Below are 26,179 nucleotides of genomic sequence, written 5' to 3'. Positions count from 1 at the left end.
CAGGAGTATTTTGGTCTGTAATAAAGCCCTTTTGTGGGGAAAACCTCATTCTGATTGGCTGGGCCTAAGCCCTCCCAGGCCCACCCATGGCTCCGCCCCTTCCCCTCCTTCTGAAATCCATAGATTAGGGCCTAATTTATTTATTTAAATTGACTGATTCCTTATATGAACTGCAACTCAGTAAAATCATTGAAATTGTTGCGTTTATATTTTTGTTCAATATATTTATCAACAAACTGAATAAAATAAGAGCAGACCCCCTTTTTTTATTTATTGTCATAAACTTGTACAAAACAAACAAACAAAACCAAAAAATATAGAATTCAGAAAGTGAGACAGTTCTTCTATCTGGGATTGTGTCCAACCAGACTTTGATAGACGACGTCCTTCCCTAAATAAATATCAAATCAATTAATTCCCAATTAATCGTACGAGTCCCTCTCATATAAGAATCGACAAGAGCGTAAGTAAAGCATCATTCCCAAAATAAATAAAACAAATCAAAACCCTGTTGCTACAGTGCAAGAGAGACCTGTTGCTTCCAGATCAGACATCAGGCGAATACAAGACAAGTAAAAACGTTTCAACATCACCATGGTGATGGCATCCTCCCCCTGCCACCAGGCGTTTCAGACTGCAGTAAAGGGTCTCAGTCAGGGGTTGGAACCGGTTCAGGGAACAGAACTGAAAACAAAAAAGAACCACATTTTCCAAGGAACGAATAACTGAACCCGGGAACGAAAGTGATCTCTAGTGTTCCCGGAAAAGAACCGTTATTTTCTAATCTTGATAACCGGTTACCAACGTTATTTTTTTATTCCAAAACCATTCCTAATGTCTAGTATATAATTCTGTAAAGTTTTGATGCTAGTAATAGCCTAAACATATTGGTGCTAAATGGGGGAATAAATGAATGACCTAAATGGTAAAAGGATATTGATTTCAGAGTTAAAAAAAGGAACAAATAGGAACTATATGAACAGTAACTTGTTTTTTAATAAAATAAAAACAATCTGGTTGGAACACCGGAATGGAACGAAAAGAACAGGGTTCTGCTTCGGGAACGATTGGAAAATAATTTTGGTTCCAACCCCTGCTCAGAGGAGTGTTGATCTAGGATCAGGTCCACATAACCTTATTAAAATGTGTTCCGAAAGGCAAAACTGATCCTAAATCAACACTCATCGTGAGAAGGTTGATCAATACGGCCCCATGTAGGTTATCTTCTGTGAGCCAGTATTTCTAATGGTCTTAATATCATATCTGGGTTATGAGTCCAGACAGTTTCCTTTAAACACTTTGTTGACCTGTGAACCGACAGTGTGTGCGCGTTCATTGGTCGATCTCTCCATCTCTCTCCATCTCAGTCCTTCTTGTCCTGTCTCTCCCTTCGTCTCTGGCGGGCCTCGGCGGCCATCTTGAGCAGCGAGAGCAGGATTGGAACACACATGGGCAGGAAGAGAGGGATGTAGATGGCGAACTTCTGATCGTCAGGGAAGTAGAGGAGGTGGAGGAGGGAGGGGTCGAAGAAGGCTCGTTCTGATTGGAGGATAGCTTCCTTACTGTACTGCATGGCCAGGCCAAGGTTCCCTGACTCCAACTGACCCACAGCCAACTGGAGAGAGGCGACCGCTGCCGACACCTGACGGAAAACACCAGTTAGCGACCATGACGATGGCAATGGCAAGACCTACACACACACACACACACACACACACACAGACAGAGATCACAGACACGACACAGACACAGACACAGACACACACACACACACACACACACACACACACACACACACACAGACAAACACCCACACCCCACCCACACCCCGCCCACACCCCGCCCACACCCCGCCCCTACCTGTTCTGCGATGTTGTCGTTGATGACGATGTTTCCTATCTGGTCCAGCAGCTGGGCCAATGAGGTGATGGTTGTCGTTGCCGTGGCAATATTCTCTACACTGCGACTCCACAAGAGGCGATCCAACTCCCAGTCAGCCAATCCCGCGGGGCCACACGGGCCAACCAGGAAGCCAGGGGGAGGGGCTGACGACTGGACACCCAACATCAGCCTGACGGAGAGAGACAGAGAGAGGGGGGGGAACTGATTCATTTTGGTCCATGGTTCGTGCGTGGAGTGTAATTAGCGAACGTATCCATCGGCCCGTCAAAAGTTAAACTCGTCTGAACTTTTTGTCAGTGGATGGAAAGTGTATGGATAGGGACGCGTCATCTCCACTGACCGCCAACGTACGCCGTCTCCCACTGAGAAAGCATTGGAAATCACGGACAAGGATAAAATCAACGTCCCCTTAATCACACACACACACAGCAGTACTGACCGTAGCTGTGCTAGGAAGACTCCCATCACTCTGGTCATGTCTATGTTGATGTCAACAGGAAGCTCTGTCCCAGGACCAGAACTATTATTGACATTGTACACCTAGAGAGGGGGAGACAAGACATTGTGTGTGATGTACAGTCCCTTCAGAAATTATTCACACCCCTCAACTTTTTCCACATGTTGTTGTGTTACAGCCTGAATTTAAAATGGATTACATTGAGATTTGGTGTCACTAGCCTGCACACAATACCCCATAATGTCAAAGTGGAATTATGTTATTTCAAATTTTTTACAAATTAATTACAAATGAAAAGCTGAAATGTCTTGAGTCAATAAGTATTCAACCCCTTTGTTATGGCCTAAAGAAGTTCAGGAGTAAACATTTGCTTAATAAGTCACATAATAAGTTGCATGGACTAAATAGTGTTTACATGATTTTTGAATGACTGCCTCATCTCTGACAATTATCTGTAAGGTCCATCAGTCGAGCTGTGAATTTCAAGCACAGATTCAACCACAAAGACCAGGGAGGTTTTTTAATGCCTCGCAAAGAAGGGCTCCTATTGGTAGATGGGTAAAAAAAAAAAAAAAAGCAGACATTGAATATCCCTTTGAGCATGGTGAAGTTATTAATTACACTTTGGATGGTGTCTCAATACACCCAGTCACTACAAAGATACAGGCCTCCTTCCTAACTCAGTTGTCGTAGAGGAAGGAAACAGCTCAGGGATTTCACCATGAGGCCAATGATTACTTTAAAACAGTTACAGAGTTTATTGGCTGTGATAGAAGAAAACTGAGGATGGATCAACAACATTGTAATTACTCCACAATACTAACCTAATTGACAGAGTGAAAAGAAGGAAGCCTGTACAGAATAAAAATATTCCAAAACATGCATCCTGTTTGCAATAAGGCACTAAAGTAATACTGCAGAAAATGTGGCAAAGCAATTAACTTTTTATCCTGAATACAAAGTGTTATGTTTGGGGACAATCCAATACAACACATTACTGAGTCCCACTCTCTATATTTTCAAGCATAGTGGTGGCTGCATCATGTTATGGGTATGCTTGTTATCATTAAGGACTGGGGAGTTTTTCAGGATAAAAAAGAAATTGACTGGAGCTAAGCACAGGCAAAATCCTGGAGGAAAACCTTGTTCAGTCTGCTTTCCAACAGACACTGGGAGATGAATTCTCCTTTCAGCAGGACAATAACCTAAAACACAAGGCCAAATCTACACTGGAGTTGGTTACCAAGAAGACAGTGAATGTTCCTGATGGCCGAGTTACAGTTTTGACTTTAACCTGCTTGAAAATCTATGGCCTGAAGACCTGCAATTGGTTGTCTAGCAATGATCAACAACCAATTTGACAGAGCTTGAAGAATTTTCTAAAGAATAATGGGCAAATGTTGTACAATCCAGGTGTGGAAAGCTCTCAGAGACTTACCCAGAAAGACTGTGATTTGATTCTAACATGTATTGATTCAGAGGGTTGAATACCTATCTTATCAAGATATATTAGTGTTGTATTTTTCATGATTTTTAAAAAACAAATGTAATAAAGTTTCTTCCACTTTGACATGAGTATGTTGTGACAAAAAATGACAATGAAATCCATTTGAATCCCACTTTGCAACAACAATATGTGGAAAAAGTCAAAGGATGTGAATTCTTTCTGAACGCACTAGAGATACAGTACCAGTCAAAAGTTTGGACACACCAACTCATTCAAGGGTTTTTCTTAATTTTTACTATTTTCTACATTGTAGAATAATAGTGAAGACATCAAAACTATGAAATAACACATATGGAATCATGTCGTAACCAAACAAGTGTTGACAAATCAAAATATATTTTAGATTTTAGATTCTTCAAAGTAGCCACCCGTTGCCTTGATGACAGCTTTGCACACTCTTGGCATTCTCTCAACCAGCTTCACCTTGAATGCTTTTCCAACAGTCTTGAAGGAGTTCCCACATATGCTGAGCACTTGTTGGCTGCTTTTCCTTCACTCTGCCGTCCGACTCATCCCAAACCATCTCAATTGGGTTGAGGTTGGGTGATTGTGGAGGCCAGGTCATCTGACACAGCACTCCATCACTCTCCTTCTTGGTAAATAGACACGGCGGTTGGAACCAGAAATCTCAAATTTGGACTCATCAGACCAAAAGGACAGATTTCCACCGGTCTAATGTCCATTGCTCGTGTTTCTTGGCCCAAGCAAGTCTCTTCTTCTTATTGGTGTCCTTTAGTAGGGGTTTCTGCCCCCTCTGAACAGTTGATGTTGAGATGTGTCTGTTACTTGAACTCTGTGAAGCATTTATTTGGGCTACAATTTCTGAGACTGGTAACTCTAATGAACTAATCCTCTGCAGCAGAGGTAACTCTGGGTCTTCCTTTCCTGTGGCGGTCCTCTTGAGAGCCAGTTTCATCATAGCGCTTTATGGTTTTTGCGACTGCACTTGAAGAATCTTTCAAAGTTCTTGACATTTTCTTAAAGTAATGATGGACTGTCGTTTCTCTTTGCTTATTTGAGCTGTTCTTGCCATAATATGGACTTGGTCTTTTACCAAATAGGGCTATCTTCTGTATACCCCCCTACCTTGTCACAACACAACTGATTGGCTCAAACGCATTAAGAGGGAAAGAAATTCCACAAATTAACTTTTAACAAGGTACACCTGTTAATTGAAATGCATTCCAGGTGACTACCTCATGAAGCTGGTTGAGAGAATGCCAAGAGTGTGCAAAGCTGTCATCAAGCCAAAGGGTGGCTACTTTGAAGAATCTCAAATATAAAATATATGTTGATTTGTTTAACACTTTTGATTACTACATGATTCCATATGTGTTATTTCATTGTTTTGAGGTTAAACTATTATTCTACAATGTAGAATATAGTACGAATAAAGAAAAACCCTTGAATGAGTATGTGTGTGTGTGTGTGTGTGTGTGTGTGTGTGTGTGGTGTGTGTGTGGTGTGTGTGTGTGGTGTGTGTGTGTGTGTGTGTGTGTGTGTGTGTGTGTGTGTGTGTGTGTGTGTGTGTGTGTGTGTGTGTGTGTGTGTGTGTGTGTGTGTGTGTGTGTGTGTGTGTGTGTGTGTGTGTGTGTGTGTGTGTGTGTGTGTGTGTGTGTGTGTTACCATGATGCCACCCCAGCGCGGGGAGCTGAAAGCGTTGGAGACGACAATGTCTTTGCGGTGGTCGGTGATGTAGAGGGGGGAGTGGCGTGCATCTGGAACGTACAGCAGGAAGTTCAGGACAGGGTTGGATGACGCAGCGCTGGAGCCTGAAAAACACAGTGAAATTACTGTAACCGTTCGGTCCGTACTGTGATTTCCTACTCCCTGTATATAACCATGTTATTTTCTACTCCCTGTATATATAACCATGTTATTTTCTACTCCCTGTATATATAACCATGTTATTTTCTACTCCCTGTATATATAACCATGTTATTTTCTACTCCCTGTATATATAACCATGTTATTTTCTACTCCCTGTATATATAACCATGTTATTTTCTACTCCCTGTATATATAACCATGTTATTTCCTACTCCCTGTATATATAACCATGTTATTTCCTACTCCCTGTATATATAACCATGTTATTTCCTACTCCCTGTATATATAACCATGTTATTTCCTACTCCCTGTATATATAACCATGTTATTTTCTACTCCCTGTATATATAACCATGTTATTTTCTACTCCCTGTATATATAACCATGTTATGTTCTACTCCCTGTATATATAACCATGTTATGTTCTACTCCCTGTATATATAACCATGTTATTTTCTACTCCCTGTATATATAACCATGTTATTTTCTACTCCCTGTATATATAGCCATGTTATTTTCTACTCCCTGTATATATAACCATGTTATTTTCTACTCCCTGTATATATAACCATGTTATTTTCTACTCCCTGTATATATAACCATGTTATTTTCTACTCCCTGTTTATATAACCATGTTATTTTCTACTCTACTGTTATTTTGTTGTGTTTCAGCCTGAATTTAAAATTGATTAAATATATTGTTTTTCTCACATATCTACACACAATACCCCATAATGGCAAAGTGAAAACATGTATTTTTACATGTTTGCAAATGTATTACAGAAATATCTCATTTTAACTTTGTCATTATGGAGTATTGTGTGTAGATGGGTGAGATGTTATTTGCATTTCTATTTCAGGCTGTAACAAAATGTGGAATAAGTCAAGGGGTCTGAATACTTTCTGAAGGCACTGTACATGTGTACGTATATACAGTGCATTCATAAAGTATTCAGACCCCTTGACTTTTTCTACATTTTGTTACGTTACAGCCTTATTCTACAATGGATTAAAGAAAGAAAAAAAATCCTCATCTACACACAATACCCCATAATGACAAAGCGAAAACAGGTTATTTTGCAAATGTATTCAAAATAAAAAACAGATACCTTTTTTACGTAAGTATTCAGACCTTTTCCTATGAGACACGAAATTGAGCTCAGGTGTATCCTGTTTCCATTGATCATCTTTGAGATGTTTCTCCAACTTGATTGGAGTCCACCTGTGGTAAATTCAATTGATTGGACATGATTTGGAAAGGCACACACCTGTCTATATAAAGGTCCCACAGTTAACAGTGCATGTCAGAGCAAAAACCAAGCCATGAGGTCGAAGAAATTGTCTGTAGAGCTCAGAGACAGGATTGTGTCGAGGCACAGATCTGGAGAAGGGTACCAAAACAATGTCTGCAGCATTGAAGGTCCCCAAGAACACAGTGGGCTCCATCATTCTTAAAGTTTGGAACCACCAAGACTCTTCCTAGAGCTGGCCGCCCGGCCAAACTGAGCAATCGAGGGAGAAGGGCCTTGGTCAGGGAGGTGACCAAGAACCCGAAGGTCACTCTGACAGAGCTCCAGAGTTCCTCTGTGGAGATGGGAGAACCTTCCAGAAGGACAACCATCTCTGCAGCACTCCACCAATCAGGCCTTTATGGTAGAGTGGCCAGACGGAAGCCACTCCTCAGTAAAAGGCACATGACAGCCCACTTGGAGTTTGCCAAAAGGCACGTGAAGGACTCAGACCATGAGAAACAAGATTCTCCGGTCTGATGAAACCAAGATTGAACTCTTTGGCCTGAATGCCAAGCGTCACATCTGGAGGAAACCTGGCACCATCCCTACGGTGAAGCATGGTGGTGGTAGCATCATGCTGTGGGGATGTTTTTCAGCGGCAGGGACTGGGAGACTAGTCAGGATCGTGGCAAAGATTAACGGAGCAAAGTACAGAGAGATCCATGATGAAAACCTGCTCCAGAGCGCTCAGGACCTCAGACTGGGGTGAAGGTTCACCTTCCAACAGGACAACGACCCTAAGCGCACAGCCAAGACAACGCAGGAGTGACTTCGGGACAAGTCTCTGAATGTCCTTGAGTGGCCCAGCCAGAGCCCGGACTTGTACCCGATCGAACATCTCTGGAGAGTCCTGAAAATAGCTGTGCAGCGACGCTCCCCATCCAACCTGACAGAGCTTGAGAGGATCTGCAGAGAAGAATGGGAGAAACTCCCCAAATACAGGTGTGCCAAGCTTGTAGCGTCATACCCAAGAAGACTTGATGCTATAATCGCTGCCAAAGGTGCTTCAACAAAGTACTGAATAAAGGGTCTGAATACTTATGTAAATGTAATATTTCCATTTTTTTTTTTTTATAAATTGGCAAAGAATGTCTGAAAACCTGTTTTTGCTTTGTCGTTACGGGGAATTGTGTGTAGATTGATGACGGGGGGGGGGGAACTATTTAATCCATTTTAGAATAAGGCTGTAACGTAACAACATGTGGAACAAGTCAAGGGGTCTGAACACTGTACACCTGTGCGTGTTCTCACCAAGCCTGGCCTCTACGGGGTTAATGACGTGAGATAGGCTGTCAGCGTTGAGCGTGTAGGCGTTGAGGGAGGGGTCGTAACGTGGGTTGACCCCCAGGACGGCGTAGTAGAGGATCTGTGAGTCCAGACTGAAGTCAGCCACCGGGGCCAGCTTCGACAGGAGCGGTTGGACATAGCTCTGGACCGCTGCCTCTATGTCCCAGTGCAGATGGTGAGATTTAGGGTCAGGGTTCAACAAGCTGAAGGTTATTTCATAACCTGCAGGGGAGGGGAGGGGGGAGAGAGAGAATAGAGAGGAGGGGGGGAGAGAGCAAAATGTAAGATCGACATGTGGACATACAACGCCGAAAAGTTATTTTTTGACATATTTGGTCATATGGATAATTGATCTTCATTTCAATACTATTGACAGATAAAGGTAACCTAATTTATCAAATAACACTGAAAAGCTACACTTGGCAATCATTTATTCAACAAAAATCTATCTACAGGAATGAAATGTACAGGAAAAGTAAGTACACCCCTAGCAACAATAGCTGGTGTTGCCCCCTTTGGCTGAAATAACTTAAAAGATGCAATATGCAGAAATCGCTCTGCCATTTCCTGGTTGCAAAAATTCTAATAGTTTGCCTAATTTCAGTTTGTGTGACAAAACAAACAATCTATAGTGTAGAGAATCATTGGACCATCTAAACTGCTGTGAAATATATTTTAATTAAACCAAAAATATTGTGTTTTCAGGTTGTTGAAGCTGGTGGACAAAACCGAAAGGAAAAGTCGCAAAAACGACACTTAAGAACGGGAAGCATAGAAATAGTGCACATAGAACAGATCTACCGCTTCTTAGACTGGCTTTCAATGAGAATCACAGATCTAGAACACATATTTCTGTGTTAATTCCCCAATGAGGCCCTGTATCTACTTCCCCAGAGTCAGATGAACTCATGGACACCATTTTTATGTATCTTTGTCCACAATGAAGGAAGTTAAGAGGTAGTTTTGTGAGCCAATGCTAACTAGAGTTAGCGCAATGACTGGAATTCTATGGGTATCTGCTAGAATGCTAAAATACCCATAGACCTCCAGTCATTGCGCTAACGCTAGTTAGCAATTTCCTTCAAACTGGACACGAAGACATAATACTGGGATCCACGAGTTCATCTGACTCTGGGGAAGTAGAGAAAGGCCTTCATTGTCAAAATCCTGAAGCATCTCTTTAATGTAGGTGTTTCTTGTAACTGTCTCTTACATCGACTGGGAGGAATTTTTTCCCACTCTTCCTTCCAGAACGGCTTCAACTGTGTGTTGTTTGAGGGCTTTCTTGCATGTACGGCCCGCATCAAGTCCCCCTCAGCATTTCTATAGGATTAAGATCTGGGCTTTGACTCGGCCAATCCATAACCCTTCCTTTCTATAGGATTAAGATCTGACCTTTGACTCGGCCATTCCATAACCCTTCATTTCTTATTTTTGAGCCATTCCGTTGTAGATTTGCTCCTATGTTTTGGACCATTGTCCTGTTGCAAGATCCATTTTGGGTTCAGCTTTTTTTGAAAGATGGCCTCACAATCTCCTCCAGTATTCTCTGGTACAATGTGGATTGACGGTTGACTCAATGACGGCCAACCGGCCAGGCCCTGAGGCGGCATGCTCTATGGTTGGTGTGAGGTTCTTCCGTTCAAAAGGCCGTGTTTTGTTTTTACCAAACATGACGTCTGGCATAGTGGCCAAACAACGCCACCTTTGGCTCATCTGTCCAGAGCACATTGTTCTTCACCCAGGTGTTGTCTGGCAAACGAGCTAATTTTCCCCCAACTTCGGACACTCTCTAGCGATTGGAGGACTAAATCACCTCGAGTTCAACATGTATATAGCCTCTCTACTGTTATTTCCCATTGACTCTGCACCGGTACCCCCCTGTATATATAGCCTCCCTACTGTTATTTTATTTTACTTCTGCTCTTTATTTCTCAACACTTTTTTTGTTGTTGTTTTATTTTTACTTTTTTGTTAAAAATAAATGCACTGTTGGTTAAGGGCTGTAAGTAAGCATTTCAAGTTTGTGTAGTCCCTTTCTGACAGTTGACTCATGCAGTTCGACGTCGATTGTGTCAAGAGAGGCCTGTAGATCCCATGATGTTACCCTGGGGTTCTTAGGGACTGTTTTGAGCATCTTTCGGGCAGCTCTTGGGCTGAATTTGGTGGGGCTTCCTCCTAGAGAGATTGCCAGTGATCTATAAATTATCCATCAGACACTGGAATGATTGACTTTAAATTGCTTGGAAATGGCGCTGTGACTCCTACCAGACTCACGGGCCTCAACAATGTTTCCTCTGAGGGCCTCAGAGAGCTCTTTTGATCTTGGTATAACTTGTTACCTGTATGGTTAAGACCAAACCAGACCAAGTTTCTGATCTTCATGTAAGGCTGGACCCTCCAAGTTACTCTCTGATGATTTCTAATCATTTGTTTTAGTCATTTAATAGACGATAAAGGGTAGGGGCGTACCAGGGTTTCCGTTAGCCGGCTTAATGGCGACTTTTGGACGATAAAATAAATGAAAAGCCTATAAATAAAACTGTTGCCGGCGGAATCGAAAGTGAAAAGAAAATCCCATTGTATGAAAATGTAAAATAAAACATAATGTATGCACTCACTGACTGTAAGTCGCTCTGGATAAGAGCGTCTGCTAAATGACTAAAATGTAAAATGTAAATGTATCTTGGCGGAATGACTTGACTGCCGAGGGAGATTAGCACGTGCCAACTGAAGCAGCCCCTCAAACGATTAGTTCTTGAGTTTGAGTGTTGAGCAGAGACATGGCTGCGTTTTGGTTCTACAAAACGGTATCCATCCGTAACATTCAATAATCAATTAATTGCATTCATTATTTCCTTCTTGCACCGTGATACGATCAATTATCAGTTCTAAAGCGTGATCTAGACAGTTCGTGGTCAGAGCACGACCGCAGGTTTAGTGAGAGAAGAACACGTATTAATCCTGCAGTAGAATTTATTGCGGCCAGCGTCAAATGAACGACTAAAATGAACGAGTCACTGGGGAAAAACAAATCATGAATCGAGTCAGTAAAAAGAGTTGGCCTAGAAAAACAAGTCGTCTACAGAGTAATAAAACACAACTTCAAAATATATTATTTGTATAATATAATTTGCGAACGACCTTGTATGAACATTTTCATTAATAAATAACAAAATACAGCTGTTTTCAAGTACAATCTATGCCTCTGTAATTGAATTTAGCCTAGGCATGAACATCTCCATTAGACCTAATAAATAACACAACATGGCCGTCTACGGACACCAGGGCCGGCCGCTCATGGCTAGAAGGAATCCAACATGGCTGTCTACGGACACCAGGGCCGGCCGCTCATGGCTAGAAGGAATCCAACATGGCTGTCTACGGACACCAGGGCCGGCCGCTCATGGCTAGAAGGAATCCAACATGGCTGTCTACGGACACCAGGGCCGGCCGCTCATGGCTAGAAGGAATCCAACATGGCTGTCTACGGACACCAGGGCCGGCCGCTCATGGCTAGAAGGAATCCAACATGGCTGTCTACGGACACCAGGGCCGGCCGCTCATGGCTAGAAGGTATCCAGCATGGCTGTCTACGGACACCAGGGCCGGCCGCTCATGGCTAGAAGGAATCCAGCATGGCTGTCTACGGACACCAGGGCCGGCCGCTCATGGCTAGAAGGAATCCAACATGGCTGTCTACGGACACCAGGGCCGGCCGCTCATGGCTAGAAGGTATCCAGCATGGCTGTCTCACGGACACCAGGGCCGGCCGCTCATGGCTAGAAGGAATCCAACATGGCTGTCTCACGGACACCAGGGCCGGCCGCTCATGGCTAGAAGGAATCCAGCATGGCTGTCTACGGACACCAGGGCCGGCCGCTCATGGCTAGAAGGTATCCAGCATGGCTGTCTACGGACACCAGGGCCGGCCGCTCATGGCTAGAAGGAATCCAACATGGCTGTCTACGGACACCAGGGCCGGCCGCTCATGGCTAGAAGGAATCCAACATGGCTGTCTACGAACACCAGGGCCGGCCGCTCATGGCTAGAAGGAATCCAACATGGCTGTCTACGGACACCAGGGCCGGCCACTCATGGCTAGAAGGAATCCAACATGGCTGTCTACGGACACCAGGGCCGGCCGCTCATGGCTAGAAGGTATCCAACATGGCTGTCTACGGACACCAGGGCCGGCCGCTCATGGCTAGAAGGAATCCAACATGGCTGTCTACGGACACCAGGGCCGGCCGCTCATGGCTAGAAGGTATCCAACATGGCTGTCTCACGGACACCAGGGCCGGCCGCTCATGGCTAGAAGGAATCCAACATGGCTGTCTACGGACACCAGGGCCGGCCGCTCATGGCTAGAAGGAATCCAACATGGCTGTCTACGGACACCAGGGCCGGCCGCTCATGGCTAGAAGGAATCCAGCATGGCTGTCTACGGACACCAGGGCCGGCCGCTCATGGCTAGAAGGAATCCAACATGGCTGTCTACGGACACCAGGGCCGGCCGCTCATGGCTAGAAGGAATCCAACATGGCTGTCTACGGACACCAGGGCCGGCCGCTCATGTTTCCTACTATAGACAGTTGGCTGCCTAGTGATTGCAACCTATCTACGAACACCAGGGCCGGCCGTTCATGGCTAGAAGGAATCCAGCATTTGTCAAATTAAAGTCAGATTTGACTTTTCGTAGCAGGTTAGGAGAACTTAAGCAGCAGGTTAGGATAATTAGGTTAAGGTTAGGAAAAGGGTTAGGGTTAGCTAAAATGACAAATAAAAATCTACTTTTGACGTTAATTTGACCAAAGCTGGATCCCTTCTAGCCATGCCTGGGCCGGCCCATCCCATTCCACAGCAGAGGAAAGAGGACACTAGGCGACCACACAATGAAGAAATTATTAAACTGATGTTGGACAATCAAATTCGATATGTAAATAAACAACATTCGTTAAGGCTGGTTAATTGAAAGCTTATTTTCCAATGCTCCTGTGAAACGAGGCCCGCCATGCATTTATGAAAGCACTTGTTTCCGAAGCTCAAATGATATCTCAATTATTTTTACAGTTCTACTGGATGATGTTAATAAATGTTATGTTTATTGTAATTTGAACTATCGTGGGGTCGTGACTCGTGTCATGTGATATACATGGCTTATTGATAATAACTCTGTTTCCTACTATAGACAGTTGGCTGACTGGTGATTGCCTTCATTGTAACTCTCCGATGTGAATAGTTGGCAACAATGTTTCGTTTCTAAGTGCTTACTGAATAAGGACAACTGAAATGCACCAACTGCTCATGATACACATCATTACTTTAGTCTATCAATCCATTCCTACATGACACAGTGGTGGCATATGTTGATCTTGCCTTGGGCGGCAGCAGAACTGCTAGGACCGGGCCTGACCAACACAATCATTTGCCTCTAATTAACTTGCGTTTGGGCTCAAAGTGAGCCGCTGCTGTTGGGGAGTCAAAACTGTCCAACACCTTGGAGCCCATCAGCCTCGTTACTTTGTCCTCAAGAAGGAGAGATTTTGTGGCCGTCTTTACTCTGATTTGGAGAAAGAATCCCCTCTCGATGGGCACACTGGAAACGGATAATCAACACAATCTTGTCCAGTCACGGTACACTTAGCTGAAGTCTTATGAGGACCTCCCCTCTTTAACGGGAATAATAATAGACCTGATACTAATATCCAGCAGCTTGAGGATGTATTATAGAAACAGGACTAACCTGGACTAGGGTTAACTAGGGGTTAGGATTAGGACTAACCTGACTAGGGTTAACTAGGGGTTAGGATTAGGACTAACCTGGACTAGGATTAACTAGGGGTTAGGATTAGGACTAACCTGGACTGGGGTTAACTAGGGGTTAGGATTAGGACTAACCTGGACTGGGGTTAACTAGGGGTTAGAATTAGGACTAACCTGACTAGGGTTAACTAGGGGTTAGGATTAGGACTAACCTGGACTAGGGTTAACTAGGGGTTAGGATTAGGACTAACCTGGACTGGGGTTAACTAGGGGTTAGGATTAGGACTAACCTGGACTGGGGTTAACTAGGGGGTTAGGGATTAGGACTAACCTGGACTAGGATTAACTAGGGGTTAGGATTAGGACTAACCTGGACTGGGGTTAACTAGGGGTTAGGATTAGGACTAACCTGGACTAGGGTTAACTAGGGGTTAGGATTAGGACTAACCTGGACTAGGATTAACTAGGGGTTAGGATTAGGACTAACCTGGACTGGGGTTAACTAGGGGTTAGGATTAGGACTAACCTGGACTGGGGTTAACTAGGGGTTAGGATTAGGACTAACCTGGACTAGGATTAACTAGGGGTTAGGATTAGGACTAACCTGGACTGGGGTTAACTAGGGGTTAGGATTAGGACTAACCTGGACTGGGGTTAACTAGGGGTTAGGATTAGGACTAACCTGGACTGGGGTTAACTAGGGGTTAGGATTAGGACTAACCTGGACTGGGGTTAACTAGGGGTTAGGATTAGGACTAACCTGACTAGGGTTAACTAGGGGTTAGGATTAGGACTAACCTGACTAGGGTTAACTAGGGGTTAGGATTAGGACTAACCTGGACTAGGGTTAACTAGGGGTTAGGATTAGGACTAATCTGGACTAGGGTTAACTAGGGGTTAGGATTAGGACTAACCTGGACTGGGGTTAACTAGGGGTTAGGATTAGGACTAACCTGGACTAGGGTTAACTAGGGGTTAGGATTAGGACTAACCTGGACTAGGGTTAACTAGGGGTTAGGATTAGGACTAACCTGGACTGGGGTTAACTAGGGGTTAGAATTAGGACTAACCTGGACTAGGGTTAACTAGGGGTTAGGATTAGGACTAACCTGGACTAGGGTTAACTAGGGGTTAGGATTAGGACTAACCTGGACTAGGATTAACTAGGGGTTAGGATTAGGACTAACCTGGACTGGGGTTAACTAGGGGTTAGGATTAGGACTAACCTGGACTGGGGTTAACTAGGGGTTAGGATTAGGACTAACCTGGACTGGGGTTAACTAGGGGTTAGGATTAGGACTAACCTGGACTAGGGTTAACTAGGGGTTAGGATTAGGACTAACCTGGACTAGGGTTAACTAGGGGTTAGGATTAGGACTAACCTGACTAGGGTTAACTAGGGGTTAGGATTAGGACTAACCTGGACTAGGATTAACTAGGGGTTAGGATTAGGACTAACCTGGACTGGGGTTAACTAGGGGTTAGAATTAGGACTAACCTGGACTAGGATTAACTAGGGGTTAGGATTAGGACTAACCTGGACTAGGGTTAACTAGGGGTTAGGATTAGGACTAACCTGGACTAGGATTAACTAGGGGTTAGGATTAGGACTAACCTGGACTGGGGTTAACTAGGGGTTAGGATTAGGACTAACCTGGACTGGGGTTAACTAGGGGTTAGGATTAGGACTAACCTGGACTGGGGTTAACTAGGGGTTAGGATTAGGACTAACCTGGACTGGGGTTAACTAGGGGTTAGGATTAGGACTAACCTGGACTGGGGTTAACTAGGGGGTTAGGATTAGGACTAACCTGGACTGGGGTTAACTAGGGGTTAGGATTAGGACTAACCTGGACTGGGGTTAACTAGGGGTTAGGATTAGGACTAACCTGGACTGGGGTTAACTAGGGGTTAGGATTAGGACTAACCTGGACTGGACTTGAAGGCTCTCATGCTGTCAGCCAGACCCTCCCTGCTACTGTAGTCGAGGCGGACGCGGTCGCTAAGGGCAGCGGTGATGTCACTGTGGCTGAATGACATGACCTGGAGGACCTGCTGTACCTGGGCCTCCAGGTGAGTTAGCACCTCCTTCAGGCCGACGCCCACTCTCATTGGCCTCCCTGCACGCAACAACGCTGTCCGCCTCTGACCCACGTAAACACTCACAGCCTGGAACACACACATATTATATATACACAGTACTAGTCAAACGGTTGGACATACCTACTCATTCAAAGGTTTTTCTTTATTTTTACTATGGTCTACATTGTAGAATAATAGTGAAGACATCAAAACTATGAAATAACACATATGGAATCATGTAGTAACTAAAAGTGTTAAACAAATAAAAATATATTTTTTGAGATTCTTCAAAGTAGCCACCCTTTGACTTGAGAGAATCAATATTACGTGTGTTTGTGTTCTCACCTCTGGTAGCAGTGTGGAGGATTCTGGGAGCACATAGATGACCACGGAGCCACAGGGGCTCTCACTGAGCAGATGAAGAGACCGATCAGTCTCTGGAGGGGAAGAGAGAGAGATGATACATAATGACAGTTTATATTCTAGATCTGAAGAAAAGATACCCAGCTGATAGGCTGAGACAGCCACTGACCTGCAGCGGTGGGCTGGTTCAGGGCATCTTCCTCCATGATGGTAGCTGTCCTGTATCTAGTCTCATACCTGTAGCTCAACCCTGTGGTCTCTGCAGGAGAGGGGGGAGGATATGGGAGAGAGGGGAGGCAGGGGAGGATATGGGAGAGAGGGGAGGATATGGGAGAGAGGGGAGGATATGGGAGAGAGAGGAGGCAGGGGGGAGGTGGGGGAGAGAGGAGAGGCGGGGGAGAGAGGAGAGGCAGGGGGAAGAGAGGAGAGGCGGGGGAGAGAGGCAGGGGAGGGGGGAGGCGGGGGAGAGAGGCAGGGGAGGGGGGAGGCAGGGGAGAGAGGAGGGAGAGAGAGTGAGAAAGAGAGCGAGAGAGATAATGTAATGTTAATATTCAGTAGGGCTGACCCCATTTAGTCTACTGGATGATAGGCTGTCGGTCGACTGAGATTTCTTTAGTCGAGCAAAAGCAAAAAACATAATGGTGCACAAGACACTTGTCTGATTGGTGCCTGTCTGAGTGGACTGATCCATTATGGAGTACGTGGGGATGGCACAGTCCATCAGTCTAAGACATGTGCTACTGAAATTATATATGGTTATATTATGTAAGAACAATGGTGCAACAATAATAAATAGAATATTATTTTATAACAAATGTGCGTTCTCACGCGTTGGATAGCGGTCGCTGTCCGCGGTTCTGAAACACATCAGTGCGCTGTTGAATTTGCGCTTTTTCCTAGACCATGTTGCTATGTGCAAAATAGCAAAGTTAACCAGCATATTGGTGTTGAGAACAATGCGGCAGAGGCAGCAGCGGAGTTAGGAGACGAGAAAACAGCCCTTGCCTTAATTGTCTAAGAAAAGTGAGGAGAGAGGAAACCATAACTTAATTAGGTCTATAATCAATAGCCTAACTGTTAAATGGGCCTGGCTTTAGAAATCATCCATATCTACAGAAACAAGGCAGATCCTGCTTCTGTTGCCTGTTTGAGTGTTTGATTAACAGCCTACTGATTCCGTGAGCACCAAGCCTCACACAACCACAACATGTGGGATAAACAAGTTCAACAATTCTGCTGTTTGTAATCTTTGCTGTGCTGTAATAAAAGGCTGTACGCTTTCTTTCATTAGAACAGCCTCTCTGGTATTATTTATTTAGTGTTGTTTACACTGTTCCAAACAGGCAGAAAAATAATTATTTATAATAATAATAATAATAACCCTCCTTTATCTAGATCTCAATCTTATTGTTATTATGATCATCACTATAATAATAAGTCATGTCGTTATCATTAGTAGCCTTCTATAACCACCATGGATCTGTAGGCCTAAGAGTGCATTCTGTTTAGTCTTAATACTGTAACAATATTTAAATACTTCTATAGGCTACTGTATCAATCAATCAATAGTTATTGTCATCACACTGCATACGAGTTATTCATACTTTAGAATGCAAAAAAGCATTTTATTTTAAAATAAAGCGAGCCTTGAATTATTAGCTTATACAATAAATAAACCGTTCCATGTCGGCAGTTGCGTTCACGAATGCATGCGACTGTTTTTAGTCCTTGTTGTAATAAAGGATTTACCATAAACGTTACAACAGACTCTCTGGTCCGCTTATAATGTATTTAGTGTTGTTTACATTGTTCCAAACGGTCAGAAACATTATGTAGTAATAGTCATCTATACAGCACCTGTTTGGTTCATATAATATATAGTCATCTATACAGCACCTGTTTGGTTCATATAATATATAGTCATCTATACAGCACCTGTTTGGTTCATATAATATATAGTCATCTATACAGCACCTGTTTGGTTCATATAATATATAGTCATCTATACAGCACCTGTTTGGTTCATATAATATATAGTCATCTATACAGCACCTGTTTGGTTCATATAATATATAGTCATCTATACAGCACCTGTTTGGTTCATATAATATATAGTCATCTATACAGCACCTGTTTGGTTCATATAATATATAGTCATCTATACAGCACCTGTTTGGTTCATATAATATATAGTCATCTATACAGCACCTGTTTGGTTCATATAATATATAGTCATCTATACAGCACCTGTTTGGTTCATATAATATATAGTCATCTATACAGCACCTGTTTGGTTCATATAATATATAGTCATCTATACAGCACCTGTTTGGTTCATATAATATATAGTCATCTATACAGCACCTGTTTGAGACACATAATATGCAGCAGCGCTTCTCCTTACCTTGTGTGTCTTGATCTCCAGTATTTTACACAACTAGTCACATTTATTCATTTTACATTTTAGTCATTTAGCAGATGCTCTTATCCAGAGCGACTTACAGTTAGTGAGTGCATACATTTTTCATACTGGCCCCCCCGTGAGAATCGAACTCACAACCCTGGCGTTGCAAGCGCCATGCTCTACCAACTGAGCTACAGGGGACTCACCTTTATTCCACACATCTGACTTCCCCTTTACCTCCTGAGAAACCAAACATTCCCCTTTACCTCCTGAGAAACCAAACATTCCCCTTTACCTCCTGAGAAACCAAACATTCCCCTTTACCTCCTGAGAAATCATCATTCCCCTTTACCTCCTGAGAAACCATCATTCCCCTTTACCTCCTGAGAAACCATCATTCCCCTTTACCTCCTGAGAAACCAAACATTCCCCTTTACCTCCTGAGAAACCAAACATTCCCCTTTACCTCCTGAGAAACCATCATTCCCCTTTACCTCCTGAGAAACCAAACATTCCCCTTTACCTCCTGAGAAACCATCATTCCCCTTTACCTCCTGAGAAACCATCATTCCCCTTTACCTCCTGAGAAACCATCATTCCCCTTTACCTCCTGAGAAACCAAACATTCCCCTTTACCTCCTGAGAAACCAAACATTCCCCTTTACCTCCTGAGAAACCAAACATTCCCCTTTACCTCCTGAGAAACCAAACATTCCCCTTTACCTCCTGAGAAACCAAACATTCCCCTTTACCTCCTGAGAAACCAAACATTCCCCTTTACCTCCTGAGAAACCAAACATTCCCCTTTACCTCCTGAGAAACCAAACATTCCCCTTTACCTCCTGAGAAACCAAACATTCCCCTTTACCTCCTGAGAAACCAAACATTCCCCTTTACCTCCTGAGAAACCAAACATTCCCCTTTACCTCCTGAGAAACCAAACATTCCCCTTTACCTCCTGAGAAACCAAACATTCCCCTTTACCTCCTGAGAAACCAAACATTCCCCTTTACCTCCTGAGAAACCAAACATTCCCCTTTACCTCCTGAGAAACCAAACATTCCCCCTTTACCTCCTGAGAAACCATCATTCCCCTTTACCTCCTGAGAAACCAAACATTCCCCTTTACCTCCTGAGAAACCAAACATTCCCCTTTACCTCCTGAGAAACCAAACATTCCCCTTTACCTCCTGAGAAACCAAACATTCCCCTTTACCTCCTGAGAAACCAAACATTCCCCTTTACCTCCTGAGAAACCATACATTCCCCTTTACCTCCTGAGAAACCAAACATTCCCCTTTACCTCCTGAGAAACCATCATTCCCCTTTACCTCCTGAGAAACCAAACATTCCCCTTTACCTCCTGAGAAACCAAACATTCCCCTTTACCTCCTGAGACACCAAACATTCCCCTTTACCTCCTGAGAAACCAAACATTCCCCTTTACCTCCTGAGAAACCAAACATTCCCCTTTACCTCCTGAGAAACCATCATTCCCCTTTACCTCCTGAGAAACCAAACATTCCCCTTTACCTCCTGAGAAACCAAACATTCCCCTTTACCTCCTGAGAAACCATACATTCCCCTTTACCTCCTGAGAAACCAAACATTCCCCTTTACCTCCTGAGAAACCAAACATTCCCCTTACCTCCTGAGAAACCAAACATTCCCCTTTACCTCCTGAGAAACCATCATTCCCCTTTACCTCCTGAGAAACCATCATTCCCCTTTACCTCCTGAGAAACCAAACATTCCCCTTTACCTCCTGAGAAACCAAACATTCCCCTTTACCTCCTGAGAAACCAAACATTCCCCTTTACCTCCTGAGAAACCAAACATTCCCCTTTACCTCCTGAGAAACCAAACATTCCCCTTTACCTCCTGAGAAACCAAACATTCCCCTTTACCTCCTGAGAAACCAAACATTCCCCTTTACCTCCTGAGAAACCAAACATTCCCCTTTACCTCCTGAGAAACCAAACATTCCCCTTTACCTCCTGAGATCTGGTTTGATTAAAACACATAGGATGTGTCAATATATGGAAAAACCCACGTTTAAAATGTCTACCAATCGATTGGTCGAAAGAACAGACAACTATTTTTTATTGGACAGCCCTACTAGTCAGTCACTTCCTCTAGTCGCCCCGCCCCCCTCACCAACCCCCGCCCCCTCACCAACCCCCCGCCCCCTCACCAACCCCCCGCCCCCCTCACCAACCCCCGCCCCCTCACCAATCCTCCCCCGCCCCCTCACCAACCCCCCGCCCCCTCACCAACCCCCCCCTCACCAACCCCCGCCCCCTCACCAACCCCCGCACCTCACCAACCCCTGGCACCCCTCACCAACCCCCCGCCCCCCCTCACCAACCCCGCCCCCATCACCGTCCACAGTGTGCTCCTCCTGCCGTGTCTCCACCGTCCACAGTGTGCTCCTCCTGCCGTGTCTACCACCCCCCTCACCGTCCACAGTGTGCTCCTCCTGCCGTTTCTCCCCCCCCCTCACCGTCCACAGTGTGCTCCTCCTGCCGTGTCTACCCCCCCCCTCACCGTCCACAGTGTGCTCCTCCTGCCGTGTCTACCACCCCCCTCACCGTCCACAGTGTGCTCCTCCTGCCGTGTCTACCCCCCCCCTCTCACCGTCCACAGTGTGCTCCTCTGGCGTGTCTACCCTCTCCACAGTGTGCTCCTCCTGTTCTACCCCCCTCTCACCGTCCACAGTGTGCTCCTCCTGCCGTGTGTGGGTGGGCTCAATCTTCTTCTGGTGTTCAGTACTCAGAGTTCCTCTAGAGAACACCACCTCCACTTCCACACTCAACTGGATCTGCAACACACACACAGCTATGTTAACCTGCACACACACACACACACAGCTATGTTAACACACACACACACACAGCTATGTTAACACACACACACACACACACACACACACAGCTATGTTAACACACACACACACACAGCTCTGTTAACCTGCACACACACCTCTGTTAACCTGCACACACACAAAATTAAGGAATTAACATGGTCCACACACACCAAGACAGTCGTGAAGAGGGCACGACAACACCTATTCCCCCTCAAGAGGCTGAAAAGATTTGGCATGGGTCCTCAGATCCTTAAAAGTTCTCCAGCTGCACCATCGAGAGTATCTTGACTGGTTGCATCACCGCCTGGTATGGCAACTGCTCGGCCTCCGACCGCAAGGCACTACAGAGGGTAGTGCGTACGGCCCAGTACATCACTGGGGCCAAGCTTCCTGCCATCCAGGACCTCTATACCAGGCGGTGTCAGAGGAAGGCCCTCAAAATTGTCAAAGACTCCAGCCACCCTAGTCATAGACTGTTCTCTCTGCTACCGTATGGCGAGCGGTACCGGAGCACCAAGTCTGGGACCAAAAGGCTCCTGAATAGCATTTCTGTTTCATAGGCCTCCGATACATTTTCATATAGCCAACCATTTCTTACCCTGCTCTGAGTGGGTGCTATGTTTATAGTGCACAGGAACGTTGGCAAGGCTCATGAGGTAGAAGTTCTGTTTTATTTAATTCAACGTATGGTTTCCTTTGTATTTCCCGGGTTGTGTCGGAGTTCCGTGTGTCTGTCATTCTGGTTGTGCGTAATAGGAAGCGCCTCAGTCCTCATAGAAATAGGCTACGTGGCCAGCGCTCCACGCTTTGGAGTCAGTACGTTGATAGGCTACGTGGCCAGCGCTCCACGCTTTGGAGTCAGTACGTTGATAGGCTACGTGGCCAGCGCTCCACGCTCTGGAGTCAGTACGTTGATAGGCTACGTGGCCAGCGCTCCACGCTCTGGAGTCAGTACGTTGAATAAGATACAATGATTGTTCCACGTATACATGGTGTTGAAATATCATTAAGTCTGATTAAGAAGAATGTACCAACGGATGTGGAAATGTACTTTTACATTGTAGAACCAGTTTATTGGTTTGTAATTGCCAGTTGGGTAATCGTATGGTCCTGGGGGCCGAGTGGTTATATTACATAGGCCTACCTGTTTGAGGTCCTGTTAGACAGACTCCATTTGGTTTCTCAAGGGGAGGCTGTTCAGTCCAGTGTCTGTTCAGATAGGACAGGTTCAGCCTGATACAGAGGATATTTCTTTAAGCCTATTGCCCCGTGGATATTTGGTCAATATACTTGTATATTTTGTATGATAATGGCGCTTTCACCAAGACCTGTAAATAAATCTACACTCTGAGCACGTCAACCTGCCGTTGCCTTCAGCTGATTTCACGCCCTTACGACCGCTACAAGGTCCATATTTTAAAATTACAGAGGCTAATAAAAATATGTTGTAGACAGAATGATGAAAAGGGCTGTCCTCAGTAAATAGACAAAGATTTGTAGTTGAACAAGTCGTTGCATGTATAGAATTGTTTTGACTTGACTTGCTCTTAGAAAGCACAACTTGGACTTGACTCGAGTCTTGACCCGTTCTACTTGGGACTCGACTTGAGACTCGGACCTTGTGACTTGAGACTTGCTTGAAACTCAAATAATAGTGACTTGGTCCCACCTCTGCAAGGAGCTTGAGGATGTATTAGCATCTGAAGTTGGAGCACATCCATTGGACTGTACATATCTACCTCAATTACCTGGTACCCCTGTACATGGACTCAGTACTGGTACCCTGCTGTATGTAGCCATGTTATTACCTGGTACCCCTGTACATGGACTCAGTACTGGTACCCTGCTGTATGTAGCCATGTTATTACCTGGTACCCCTGCACATGGACTCAGTACTGGTACCCTGTGTATATAGCCATGTTATTACCTGGTACCCCTGCACATGGACTCAGTACTGGTACCCTGCTGTATGTAGCCATGTTATTACCTGGTACCCCTGCACATGGACTCAGTACTGGTACCCTGCTGTATGTAGCCATGTTATTACCTGGTACCCCTGCACATGGACTCAGTACTGGTACCCTGCTGTATGTAGCCATGTTATTACCTGGTACCCCTGCACATGGACTCAGTACTGGTACCCTGCTGTATGTAGCCAAGTTATCGTTACTCATTGTGTATTTATTATTACTTTTATATTATTTCTCTATTTTCTTTCTCTGCTTTGTTGGGAAGCGCCGTAAGTACGCCTCTCTCTCTCACACACACACACACACACACACACACACACACACACAGACACAGACACAGACACACAGACACAGACACACACACACACACACACACAGACACAGACACAGACACAGACACAGACACAGACACAGACACAGACACAGACACAGACACAGACACACACACACACACACACACAGCTGTGTTACCTGCAGCTGAGCTAGCTGGTTGATCTGGGTGACCGGTAGCCATGCTCTGTATGTTTCAGTGGTCCTCCACCACAGAGGGACTCCCACAGCGATCACCACCACTGCTATGGCCAGGGACGCCAGACGCCCTCGGTGACGCTCTGCAACACACATGACATTAGACTACTAGGAACTCCCACAGCGATCACCACCACTGCTATGGCCAGGGACGCCAGACGCCCTCGGTGACGCTCTGCAACACACATGACATTAGACTACTAGGAACTCCCACAGCGATCACCACCACTGCTATGGCCAGGGACGCCAGACGCCCTCGGTGACGCTCTGCAACACACATTACATTAGACTACTAGGGACTCCCACAGCGATCACCACCACTGCTATGGCCAGGGACGCCAGACGCCCTCGGTGACGCTCTGCAACACACATTACATTAGACTACTAGGGACTCCCACAGCGATCACCACCACTGCTATGGCCAGGGACGCCAGACGCCCTCGGTGACGCTCTGCAACACACATTCCATTAGACTACTAGGGACTCCCACAGCGATCACCACCACTGCTATGGCCAGGGACGCCAGACGCCCTCGGTGACGCTCTGCAACACACATTACATTAGACTACTAGGGACTCCCACAGCGATCACCACCACTGCTATGGCCAGGGACGCCAGACGCCCTCGGTGACGCTCTGCAACACACATTACATTAGACTACTAGGGACTCCCACAGCGATCACCACCACTGCTATGGCCAGGGACGCCAGACGCCCTCGGTGACGCTCTGCAACACACATTACATTAGACTACTAGGAACTCCCACAGCGATCACCACCACTGCTATGGCCAGGGACGCCAGACGCCCTCGGTGGCGCTCTGCAACACACATTACATTAGACTACTAGGGAATCACAGAGTGATCCACAGCCTGTGCAGTTAGTTTCAGAATGGGTGGCAGGGAATAAGTTAGTCCTGAATTTTTCCTAAACTAAAAGCATTGTATTTGGAACAAATCATTCACTAAACCCTAAACCTCAACTACATCTCGTAATGAATAATGTGCAAGTTGAGGTGACTAAACTGCTTGGAGTAACCCTGGATTGTAAACTGTCATGGTCAAAGCATATTGATACAACAGTAGCTAAGATGGGGAGAAGTCTGTCTATAATAAAGTGCTGCTCTACCTTCTTAACAGCACTATCAACAAGGCAGGTCCTACAGGCCCTAGTTTTGTCGCACCTGGACTACTGTTCAGTCGTGTGGTCAGGTGCCACAAAGAGGGATTTAGGAAAATTGCAGTTGGCTCAGAACAGGGCAGCACGGCTGGCCCTTAAAAGTACACGGAGAGCTAACATTGATGACATGCATATCAGTCTCTCATGGCTCAAAGTGGAGGAGAGATTTACGTCATCACTACTTGTTTTTGTAAGAAGTATTGACAAGCTGAATGTACCGAGCTGTCTGTTTAAACTACTAGCACACAGCTCAGACACCCATGCATACCCCACAAGACATGCCACCAGAGGTCTCTTCACAGTCCCCAAGTCCAGAACAGACTATGGGAGGTGCACAGTACTACATAGAGCCATGACTACATGGAACTCTATTCCACATCAGGTAACTGATGCCAGCAGTAGAATCAGATTTAAAAAACAGATAAAAATACACCTTGTGGAACAGTGGGGACTGTGAAGAGACACACACACAGGTACATACACACATACATATAGACACTCACTCTACACACACGTACACATGGATGTTGTATTGTAAATATGTGATAGTGGAGTAGTGGCCTGAGGGAACACACTAAATGTTTTGGGTAAAGTGTTATGAAATATAATGTCATGTAATATTTTAAATTGTATATATCTGCCTTAATGTTGCAGGACCCCAGGAAGAGTAGCTGCTGCCTTGGCAGGAACTAATGGGGATCCATAATAAACCCCAGGAAGAGTAGCTGCTGCCTTGGCAGGAACTAA

The 26,179-nt window shown here is 45.0% G+C and overlaps 1 protein-coding gene across 1 annotated transcript; it reads right to left on the bottom strand.

Annotated features, from left to right (window-relative positions):
- Positions 1-241: 241 nt before the first annotated feature.
- Positions 242-24,365, bottom strand: pigs (phosphatidylinositol glycan anchor biosynthesis, class S). Its single transcript, XM_041851524.2, has 10 exons — positions 24,198-24,365; positions 21,600-21,711; positions 16,656-16,745; positions 16,469-16,560; positions 15,970-16,210; positions 8,240-8,497; positions 5,493-5,638; positions 2,342-2,442; positions 1,861-2,071; positions 242-1,642 (listed from the first exon to the last, which is right to left on the bottom strand). The coding sequence occupies exons 1-10, from the start codon at positions 24,348-24,350 to the stop codon at positions 1,364-1,366; spliced, it is 1,683 nt and encodes a 560-aa protein (XP_041707458.1). The 5' UTR covers positions 24,351-24,365; the 3' UTR covers positions 242-1,363.
- Between the last annotated feature and the right edge of the window lie 1,814 nt (positions 24,366-26,179).

The sequence above is a fragment of the Coregonus clupeaformis genome, unplaced genomic scaffold, assembly GCF_020615455.1.
Source record: "Coregonus clupeaformis isolate EN_2021a unplaced genomic scaffold, ASM2061545v1 scaf1415, whole genome shotgun sequence".
NCBI classification, from domain to species: Eukaryota; Metazoa; Chordata; class Actinopteri; order Salmoniformes; family Salmonidae; genus Coregonus; species Coregonus clupeaformis.
The sequence above is the reverse complement of the archived record's forward strand: the minus strand, read 5'-3'. Positions and strand labels throughout refer to the sequence as shown.